This window comes from Scyliorhinus canicula, chromosome 4 (genome assembly GCF_902713615.1).
Source record: "Scyliorhinus canicula chromosome 4, sScyCan1.1, whole genome shotgun sequence".
NCBI lineage: Eukaryota > Metazoa > Chordata > Chondrichthyes > Carcharhiniformes > Scyliorhinidae > Scyliorhinus > Scyliorhinus canicula.
This window is the reverse complement of record NC_052149.1, coordinates 53,178,605-53,190,177: the sequence shown is the minus strand read 5'-3', so window position 1 is coordinate 53,190,177 and position 11,573 is coordinate 53,178,605. Positions and strand designations below refer to the sequence as shown.

Sequence of the window (11,573 nt, the reverse complement as noted above, 5' to 3'; positions counted from 1 at the left end):
CCTCGGCATGTGAGGCAGCAGTGCTAACTACTCTTTTAAACAAAACTTCCATTTTGACAGCAAATCAAGTCGAGGATTTTACACCACTCCTTTTATGATTTCCTTGTTTTAACTGTTGTACAAATTATTCACAATTGCTTTAACTCTGAATTCCCATGCTCTAGTAAAATGGCATTGAACCTTTGATTTACCTCTGAAGTCTGTTATCCCACTTCTGGTTACTGCAATTGCCTCCTTAACTCAGAACCCAGTGTTTACTCTTCCTTAAATTCTTCTGGACAATACCTTGGTCCCTGTACTCAAGTCGTCTTAAGGCATTCTTTCTGTCCTACTTCCCTGGTTATCTGGACCGTAATTTGTTCTTTGGAATGCCTGCTTCTTTGCAGCTCCCTTTTCCTGTCCGGTTTCTTAAGGCAGGGTTGAGAGATGCTTACTCTCCAGTGTTTGGTCCCCAACTGCAATATATCCATCCAAAACTCAAGCTGAAAACCTTTTCTACCTCGCAAGTTGCTGAGCAATGACAGTTGGAATTGAAACCAACCCTCACACCTACAAACACCTTTGTCCAGCATGAAACATTAAATTAAACCCACTTAAAACTATACATTATTGTTAATGTTTAGCAACACAAATATTAATCCCCTAAAACTACTTTAACTAACACCATCTCAACATTTTATTGATGATCTGCATAACTTTTGTTAACCTTCAGTTCTGAAGCACAATTCTTGCTTCCAGAATTGCTGGAAGATGCCCACATGCAAGTTGTATATATGCCTACAAGGTTGTTGATGTGACTAATTAGATTTTGAATTTGTAGTAACCGATTGTTGGTGGTTGAGTGGCTAATACTGGTCTGTTTCACTGCAGGACGGATGCAGGAGAATACACCAGCAAATATAGCCCACACTTGGGAGACGTAAGTTTTGTGGGAAAAATATATTGCAGTACTGGAAATCTGCAACAAAAAACAAGAATGGAAACACTCCATAGGACTGGCGGCACCGGGTAACATAATTTGTTTCAGGTCAGTGACCGTAATTAGTTCTGAACCATCGACCTGAAATATCATAAATAACCTCCGCCTTTGAACTCTTTGTAAATAGATGGGGTTGGAAGGAGTTGAAATATCGCCCAAATTGGCTCGGCTCTCGCCATGAAAGTTTGTCGAGCCCGTTAACAGTCCAGAGGTTAAATCGCGGCGAGTGATGCGGTTAATCTTACAATGAGATACAGTAAAAGAGATCGACAATGACAAAAGATGAGCCACCACCAAGGTAAACGAGGATACAAACTGATGGGGGTGTAAACCTGGCCCATTAAAAAAAAATCCAGCCAGAATAAATTCGCAGTCTCCTCCCAACAGCCCAGTTCTTTTTCCAATGAGCAGCCAGCGCTGACGTAGCGCTGGGTTTGTTTTCATTCCCTGAAGATGGCGTCCATCATGGAAGGGCCGCTCAGCAAGTGGACCAACGTCATGAAAGGATGGCAGTATCGCTGGTTCGTGTTGGACTACAACGCCGGCTTACTCTCTTACTACACGGTGAGTGGAGCTGAAGTTGCCGTAACGGCCTTAGAAGGCCGAAGCTGTAAACGGGCTGGGTATTGTGCGCGCAATCCGGGTTGTTCTTTTGTGTGTATGTATGTATGCGCGCACCTTGCCCTCCTCCCGCTTCGTGGAGGGCGACACACAAACTTGCTAGCGGCCGGAAAAGGGCCCCGGCTCTCGTGGGCTGGGCTTGACGATGTGTGTGACAGCGAAATGGACCAATCGGCTTCGAGCCTTCCGAAGGCCGGCCCGTCAATTGAACGGCGGCGCCCAATCAGCAGGTGGCAGAAGGGCGGGCCTTGCGCTTGAAGGGTCGGCGGGGTGCTGGCAGCTTGGATAAGTCGACGCCGTGGTAACGGGGGCGCCCGGCTGAGTGATGGCCGGCTTGTCAGCCGGTGGTAGGATTCTCCTCCGAGTACACCCTACAGAGCTTGGGGTAAATTCACACAATCAGACAGGAGTGTTGGCGCTTGATCATTTCCAAGAGTGCGTGACCCGCATTACCCATCTTAATACGAGGTAGAGATAAGCGTCTGAGTCAGTTATTCCACGGATTCAGTATTTATCCTAAAATGTTTGCCGAACCTTTGTTTCCTTTTGTTCACGAACGCACAGTAACCGGATCGAGACATCTCCGAAAACAAAGGGAAATTTTGATGAAGATTTGTTTGTGAAAGCACTGTGTATTTGTAGTATTCAACCGACCTCTATTTAAGCGATAACCTCATTTGCAAATTGCCCGTCCCGAATCGGATTATTTGAGGGGAAAAATGCTCAATATTGCAAAATCCACACCTTCTGAACGGTTAAACAAAATAAGATTTTTTTTTTTAACTTGTGGGCGCTGCAGAACTGGACATTGCTCTTGTTCTCAGAAGTCACTAAATATTTAAGCACATTACTGGAACTTAAGGGGTCAAGAAATTATGCCATATTAGCTTTATTTAAAATTGCCCTATGCCCCATTTATTGGCTGGAAATGGCAGGCTGATTTTCCATTTCTCAGCTTTTATGCTTTTGTTCAAGGTGAACATAAATTATCACTTCAATTTCTCTTTCCATGTGAAGAAGTGAGACACTGCTCTTTTGGGTGCAGTTTAATTGTCAGCATGTCAGAATAATATGCATCCATCTATCTATCTAATGATTTCAAAAATGATTGATTTACAAATTTCAAAGTACATTATCTAGATGGCACAGTGAATGCGATGAAATGAGAACTAATATTTGGCAACCTCAAAAAGCACCTCTATATACACACATAAATATGACATCTCATTTGTCGAGTCAGAACAAAAGGAAAAGACAGATAAAGAGACCAGTCAGCCAGAATGATGCCAAAAGCCTGGTCTTCCAAGAGAGATGCATCAAAAGTTAGAATAGTAACGGCGTCTAATGCAATCGTGTGAAATTGGAGCCTTGAAAATGCAACAACAAAAGCTGAGTAGCTGCCAAGCCGAACATCACCTGTAATGGCAGCTCTCCGATTAACTGAACTCCGCTTCCCTACAGTCGACAATGTGGCAAACATAGATAGATTCTTGATTAATAAGGGGATCAGGGGTTATGGGGAGAAGGCAGGAGAATGGGAAGGAGAAACATATAAGCGAAGCAGTCTTGATGGGCCAAACTGCCTAATTCTGTTCCTACATCTTGTGGTCGTTGTGCTATAATGTGGGCATGGTTCATTATCACAAAATATCTATGGACTGTTTTGGCTGTAGTCACCAATTTTCAGACTTTTTGTATTTGACCAATCTCGTCTCGCCCCTGAAGAATTTCATTGCTATCACTTATTAAAGCCTTATTTTTCCATGGCCGGTGCAAATCCAAAACTTCATGATACAAGTGTGTGATAACCTTCAGGACGACCACAAGCGACACTTTATTGATCTCCCCGTAGGGCTCGGAGGCCCATCCAACTGGGACTCGTTATCAAGCCCTTTAAATACTGTCCCAGACCTGGACCATTTAGTTCTGTACGTCTCAGGCTGGGACTCTTAAATTTAAATACAATAATATGAAATAGTTAATACAAGTTACAATGCAAAAAACCCATAAACAATCACGAATCCACACTCCCCAACATTAACCCAAACTGCATGACAACTGACGGTGAATAACTCTTTAGAAAAGGAAATTAATGGCTCCCATCTTAGGTGGAAACCTTCTACCGACCCCCGAATGGTGTACTTGACCGTCTCCAAATGCAAGAATGACATGAGGTCACCCAACCAAGCTGAGGCACAGGGTCGAGTGGAAGATCTTTACCCAAGCAGAACCTGTCTCCGGGCTATTAACGAGGCAAAGGTGAGGACATCTGTCTTCACCCCCGTCTGTTGCACTGGTGAGTCTGATATACCGGAAATGGCCACAAATGGACATGGCCCCAGATCAACATTAAGAATCTCTGGTGAGGATCTGGATTTCTTTCTTTCACACCATGGCAACTTTGGACAAGATCACAATGTATGTGTGTTGAGCCAGCCCCTGAGAGCAACACCCACACCGGTCCTCCACCCCAAAGGAAAAAACACCCATCTTCGTTAAATGAGCCCTGTACACCTCATTCAACTGGATCAAACTAAGCCGAGTACAAGAGGCTCACTCCGCACCTCACCATCCAGAATAGGATCCAATTCACCCACCAATTTTACCTTTACCTCCACCAACAGCGTGGATTCCATTGATAGGATCTGGCTGCAAATACGCAAGATGGGCCCCCCCGCCGCCTTTAACATGGCCAAAGACAAGATTCTGTTCCAACAGAGAGGAAGGTGGTGCCAAGAGAAAAAGAGGGAACAGCTCCATGCAAAAACTTGTAAATCTGAAAATATCTAAACAGATTGGAAGCTGAGAGTTTTCTGGTGGTGCAGTGGTTAGCATTACTGCCTCACTGTGTCAAGGACCCGGGTTCTATCCCTGCTCCGGGTCACTGTCCGTGTGGGGTTCGCACATTCTCCCCGCGTGTCTGCATGGGTCTCACCCCCACAACCAAAGATGTGCAGTGTTGGTGGATCGGTCACGCTAAATTGCCCCTTAATTGGAAAAAAAAATTGGATACTCTAAATTTATTTCAATAAAAATTTTCTGACAGCTCTTTTAAAGCTGGCAAACCTTGTATCCTCAAACAAGTCCCCAAAACCTCCAAACCCCTTGCGTTCACTCTAAACCTGCTAGCATAAAGAGATGATTTGTGCATCTAGGGGCCAGCAAAGACACCGCTAAGTTTAAAATGCTGTCTGGACTGCTTCCAGACTCTGGGTCGACACCCAAGAGTTTCAAGAAAACCTTGCAATGATACAGCTACGAAAGCACTGCGGCTGTAACCCTTACAAGAACTCGCCACCATATGGAACCCGAATCTCTGTGAACCCACACAGACATGGGGAGAATGTGCAAACTTCACACAGACAGTGACCCAGAGCCAGGATCGAACCTGGGACCTCGGCGCTGTGAGGCAGCAGGGCTAACCCACTGGGCCACCGTGTTGCCCTCCTTGGAGTCTAACCTGCCTAACTAAAAGTGGGCACTGATTTGTTCATTGTGATAAGAAGGACTTGGGGAGAAAAGTGGGAGACGGGGGGGGGGGGGGGGGGGGGGGGAAATAATAAAAATCTCAGGAGGACATTCATCCTAATAGTCTGGAACCTTCCCGCCAATGACAGGGAGAGGTTATCCCACATCTGTAAGTTAGATTTAACCCCATTAACCCGACTAATATAGTTTTATGAAGCGAGGCCCAATCGTGGGCCACCGGGTACCCAGTTAACAAAAGCTGGATTTGGCGAGGTGAAAAGATAATCTCTGCAGATGGGCTCCCCTCCTGGGGGGGGGGGGGGGGGGGGGGGGGGGTTAACCGGAAAGCATTCACTCCTATCCAACTTAGACCCAGAGAAGGAGCCAAAACTCCAAAGTAGCTTCATTATCTAATTCAAAGTGGATACTGGGTCCCTAATATAAAGAAGCAGATCATCTGTGTTTAAGGACATCCTATGCTCCACCCGTCCATGATTTATCCCCCTCTATTCACTCAAAGACCTCAGTGCTATGGCTGGCAGTTCTATTGCTAAAGCAAAAAGGAGCGGAGACAACAGACCACCCTGCCTCGTGCCCTTATTCAGCGGAATTGGCCAGAGTTCACCCCATTTGTACAAACTCTAGCCGTGGGGCTCTAGAAAAAGTAAACAAACTTTGGATATAAACTTTTGCCCAAATCGAAACCTCCCAATTCCCACTCCACCATAATGCCTTCTCTGCGTCTAGGGAAATAATCACCTCCGGTTCGGGCACTTGAGAGGGGGAGAGGACAACATTTAACAGTCTCCATATGTTGACTGACAATTGGCTGATCCTTGAAGCCTGTCTGGTCTTCCGAGATCACTCCTGGGAGGCAGGGCTCCAACAGTAGTGCCAACACTTTTTGCATGTAACAGCATCCGCATTCAAAAGTCAAATGGGTTGATACAACCCACATTCTGTAGGGTCCTTGTCCTCCTTCAGGATCAGGTGAAATAGAGGTCTGTGAGAGGCCTGCTCAAGTGTATTGGGTAATGAACCCCATGATGATGAATCATTTAAACAGATCTAAAATTAGAGGGATGAATTGTTCTGCAACCTTTTAAAACTCAATGTGGAAACCATCAGGAGGGGCTTTACCCAAACACATCAACACAATGCATTTCCTAATTTCTGGGCTGAAAAAAGTTTCCAACTCTTTCCCCCTCCACCATTGCGATGGATATCCCATCCGAAAAATCCTTCCTTGCTGAACTCTCCACCTGATGCTCCAATCTGTAAAGATCCCGATTTTAAAATGTTTCAAAAGCTGCACTGAGCTCAGACGGGACAGAAACCAGACTGCTACTCGAGTCCTTTATCTGCACAATCTCCCAGTAAGCTGCCTACCACCTCAGCTGATGAGCTAAAAGGTGATTGCCCTTCTCCCTGTGTTCATAAAATACGCCCCTCGAATGTTGCAGCTGGTCCACTGCTTTACCTGGTGATAGAAATTCAAATTGTGTTTGCAACTTTTTTTCTGTTTGCCAGCAACTCTGGGGTGGGGGCAATTGAGTACTGATCGTCCACCAGTCCTTTCCATGTGGGCTTTGTAGGAAATTATCTCCCTCCGATAACCACCTTAAGGGCTTCCCACAATGTAGGAGAGAAACTCATGTTTTAATTAATATATTTCCCAGTGTGGTGCAGCACGGTGGTGCAGTGGTTAGCACTGCTGCCTCACGGCACTGAGGTCCCAGGTTCGATCCCGGCCCCGGGTCTTTTTCGTGTGGAATTTGGGCATTCTCCCCCCCGTGTTTGGTGTGTTTTACTCCTACAACCCAAAGATGTGCAAGGTAGGTGGATTGGCCATGCTAAGTTGTCCCTTCATTGGAAAACGATGAATTTGGGTATTCTAAATTAAAATAAAATTTCCCAAAGGCTGTGGACATAACGCCGTATCCAATCTTCATGGCGGGCATTGGGAGGGACCTGACTGTAGTACTAAACCCCCCCCCCCCCCCCCCCCCCCCCCCAAGATTAACTGATCCAAATCCGGGATGAAGGCTGGCAGCTTGTTAATGAAACCTGTATCGCCCCAATTCGGAGCGTATCCATTAACCAGGACCACAGAGATTCCCACCAAAGACCCACAAACAATAACGTGTCTACCATTGTGGTCCACCAAGATCTTATGGGCAGAAAATTGAACCCATGTCACAATAATTAATATTGTCACAAGAAGGCTTGCATTACTGCAATGAAGTTACTGTGCAAATCCCCTAGTCGTCATACTCCGGCGCCTGTTTGGGTTGACCGAGGGAGAATTAAAAATGTCCAATTTATGCAACAAGCACGTCTTTCAGGACTTGTGGGAGTTTATTAATTAAGATTGCCCCCCCCCTGAGCTCTACCATCAAAGCCTGAAAGAAAAACTTGTCCCACTCACCCCTTCCGCAACCTTGTATGGTCTCTGACCTGCAAATGAGTCTCCTGTAGAAACACCACATAAGCAATCAAATGGTGAGAAATACCCTTGACCTCTTCATTAGGCCATTCAACCCCCTGACATTCCTGGTGACCAAATAAATAGGGGCCTCCCACAGCCCTCGATCCGGAGTCAGCCATTTCCCCCAAGGAGGAATTATCCAACAGTTACATAGAAAGTACAGCAACCAGGCCCACCCAAGATGGCCACCAAACCCACCAACAAGACTAAACAAAGAAAAATTTGCAGTCACCGTCAGCAAACTATCCCAGCCCCATCACCCTCGAACAATACCATGCCCAAATGTACATACAGAAAACAGTAAGGTGACCAAAAACAACTAAAACCTAACCAACCTAATCCCAAACAGAACAAAAACACTAAGCTTTCTAAAGCAAAACTTAATGTAATGAACTGCAGTCACCCCACCGCACCTCTTCAGTGAGCTAACACCAGTTAGCAGGGTGATCCCGTCCATAGTGAAGAAAAAGGATGCAAAATATAAAAACCCCTTACAACCCAACAGGGAGAAATATATTTTCACAAGTTACAGCAAATAGAACTAAAAACAACCCATAGAATTAAACCCACACCCAAATTCAACTTGCAAAACATTCAACCCACACAAGAACAAGGGACCCCCAACAACTCTCCATATCCACATGCCCATCCCCAACATCCAAAAAAATCACAATCGACCTATGTGGATGATCAACCTTCTCCAGCACATCAAAAAATACTCTCAAATGTCAAACTCGACAGTACTGGGTACACCACCCCAAATCGACCTCCACTTTTATACAGGGCGATTTTGGCCTCCTTGAACACTGCCAACTTCTTTGCCAGCTCCGCTTCCACATCCTTGTAAAACCTGACTGTGGCCTTCCCATTTGTAATCACAATGCTCTTTTGCCCATCTCAGGACCTGCTCTTTTTTTTTTTCTGAGTTGTGAAATTTTTCAACAACAGCTCGCGGCGGATGGGTTCTGTCGGAGTGTCTGCTAGGCACTTTTGCCTTCAGTGCTTTAGTCGCTTCAGCCATCAGCGACATCCCGCTTCCAGAGAGGCAATCTGGTTGCTGTGCCTTGAAAGGGCCGCTTCCATGCCTTACTTTTTAGCGCCATGTGCTTTTACCGCCTCGTTGGTCTTCTGCAATGCCAACCGAATGGGAGCCAGGGCCTCTTCCATCAACTTGCCCACCATTGTTTCTCAAATCCTGCCTCCAAGATGCTGGTAGGCATTAAGGCCATTAATGGAGTGGCCGGCGTCACAGAAGCTGCCTCCATCATTTTCCACTGACGAGCCCCAAAAACCTCTGATTCAGTCAATGAATTCACACTATCGGGCTTCTTCCCCCGGTCTTCCTGGGAATATACCTGATGTGGGCACCTTATTCCCTTAAGCAAGCGGGTTTTTGAACAGAAATAGCAGGAGCTACCTCATGCACGTCTTCCTCTTACCGGAAGTGATTGGTCTGGGACACTGTAATGGCCTCACTAGTGTTGTTTTTAAAATACTGCTTAAACCTAAAAGTCCCCTGGGTATGGAAACTGGTGGTTGGATGTATGACTATATTAAAGTGCAATATAATTGAGCTTCCATCCCCATCTCAATGCCATCAACATTTTCTTTACTGCAGTTGCATTATCAACACCATGGTTACAAGAGCAGGGCAGAGGATTGGTGCTTGTGACAAATGGCTTAATACTTTATTCAAGTAACTTGTTTGATGGTATACACGATTGATGCAGCCTCAACAATACAATGAAAGTTCAACAGCCCTTGCGTCTGGATATAATACTCGCCACTTCATCATTGGTGCACCATAGCTGCATGATGTACTATCTACAGAGTGTGTGCTTTACCAGCTTGCCAGTCTGTCTTAAACAGCATCTCCAGCCTTGCAACCTCTATCACCAAGATGGACAAGAGCAGAAATATAGGAAACCTACTTAATGCCGTTGTAGGTGCTATTAACATGAGGACTGCAGTGGTTTGGACAAGGCTTGCTGTTATTTTTTATTGCTGTTACAATCCAGTCAGGGAATGTCAACATTTAAAGGGAAATATGAATATTTTGTTTCAACCAATAGAATTGCACCACAAGATTTCACTTTTTTATTTATTTAAGTGAACAACTTTTTTTACATAAAAAATCAAGCTCCATCAGCTTAACAATATGGTTTATAACCATATATGTTATGCACTTGGATTTACCTCCTATTCTTTGGTGTGTGCCCCCCCCCGCCGCCGACAATCATTCGGCCTGAATCAAACTGGCCCTTGGAAAGCGCACCCTACTTAAGCCCACACCTCCACCCTGTCCCCATAACCCAGTAACTCCACCTAACCTTTTTGACATTCAGGGGAAATTTATCATGGCCTATCCACCTAACCTGCACATCCATTGGCTTTTTAAAAAAAAATTCATCGGAATTATGTAGAGAAATTTGTCGTCTTCAGGGTGCCACTTTTCTGGGTTTCCATTATGAGGAATTCTGATGGTCGATTTTATGTTTGGAGGTAGGAATTTCAAGAGTTTATAGCAACCTGATACATTTGTTTTCTGTATATCAAAAATTGTAGTATTGTCTGTTGCAGTTAAGTTTACATTTTTTGCTGCTGATCATTCTGATTTATACAGATTCATGATTATGATCCGTAAAGCCTGGTGCAATCAATTCTTTGGTATTACATCTTTTGAATTCTTTACAATGTTACATTTTAAGGTATGTTGTAATGACAAGCCAAATATCAGATTTAAATCCTTAAACTTTTTCTGTATAAAGTTTTAAACATCAGTGCGTAGTTAAATATTAAACCATATGTAGTTTCTGACATTTTTGTTAACATACACTGCTCTTTCAAAGTTGTACTCAAGGGCGGGATTCTCTGGTCGCACTTGCTCAGTCAGCGACCAGAAATTCCTGCCTGAGGCCAATGGATCTTTACATGGTCCACATCCCGTCCATGGCGATGTTGCGGCGGGCAGGGTCTGTAATACTGTATGAAATGCATCTTCTTATTTCACAAACTTATGATGAGTCAGGTCTGATGTGTTGGATATGCTGGGCCTGCGAGGACTGCGTGTACCATAGCAGTGAGAGAGACAGGCTTCCAACACTTGGAGAAATGCAACTCTATTTTATTAACTCTTAACTATTAAACATGCTTTAAACATGGGTTGACGCTATGCTGAGTTGACTGGAGACCTGAGGCTAACCTGACCAGACTATCTTACTACCACATGGTGGGTGTTCGAGTTGTTGCTCACAGGCTCTGGCTGTCTCAGAGGCTGCATCCCAAGAGAGCGGGAAAACTAGTGCCCTCTGGCTTGATAGTGGCCGTGTCCTGTCTGGTGATTGGCTGCTGTGTTCTGTGTGCTAATTGGTCATCCTGTGTGTCAATGAATGTCTGCCTGTGCAGCATCTTATACTTTGTGTGTATATTATGACAAGGTCTTTTCTGCTTTTCCCAATTTTTCTTTTTGATTTCCCTATTGACACAGAAATGTATGCAAAATTTCAAAATAAAATTGAGAACAGTATATTTAAAAAAAATCACAATTGTCTTTGTAGAAGACCTTTTGGGACTAAACTGTGTGCAGTTTTAGTTTCCTCACATTATGGGTAATATATAGGCCCTGGAAATATTTTGGGCATGACCACAGGAGGTTGATACTGAGGTTAAAAGTCCTTTGTTAGTGCAATAGATTTTGACTTTACTCCAGGAAAATGTGGATTTTGGATAGAATTGATAGAAAACTTTAAAATAAGGAAGGGACTGGACTTTGAATTAGATAGTTTAGGCAGAACCAGGGACATGCATTTTTTTTCATTTGTTCATAAGATGGTGCGTTCCTGGCAAGGCCAACTTTCATTGTTCATAGCTTGCTCAAGCATTATAACTAGATTAGATAGCAGGAGGTATTGTAGCCAGTCCTTCTATAATAACGACATTTTAAAAAAGCTGACTGTGAAAACTTTGTGCGAGTTCTTGGCTCAGCAAGAAATAAGAGAGGGGTTTAAAAGTGACAGA

The 11,573-nt window shown here is 44.4% G+C and overlaps 1 protein-coding gene and 1 long non-coding RNA gene across 5 annotated transcripts in view; both read left to right on the top strand.

The window, feature by feature from the left end:
- Nucleotides 1-874: 874 nt before the first annotated feature.
- Nucleotides 875-11,573, top strand: part of osbpl9 (oxysterol binding protein-like 9) — a 291,865-nt gene continuing 281,166 nt past the window's right edge. For 2 of the 4 annotated variants that reach the window (XM_038794260.1, XM_038794261.1), the window contains exon 1: nt 876-1,543. In XM_038794260.1, the coding sequence (XP_038650188.1) occupies nt 1,433-1,543 (111 nt within the window). In that variant the 5' untranslated portion in view covers nt 876-1,432. Of the gene's footprint in view, nt 1,544-11,573 lie in introns of all 4 variants that reach the window. The other 2 variants (XM_038794259.1, XM_038794262.1) reach the window with 2 other exon arrangements.
- LOC119964585 lies at nt 1,847-10,373 on the top strand. The gene is made up of 2 exons (XR_005460330.1): nt 1,847-2,068; nt 9,175-10,373. It is a non-coding gene; the product is annotated as an uncharacterized LOC119964585 (long non-coding RNA).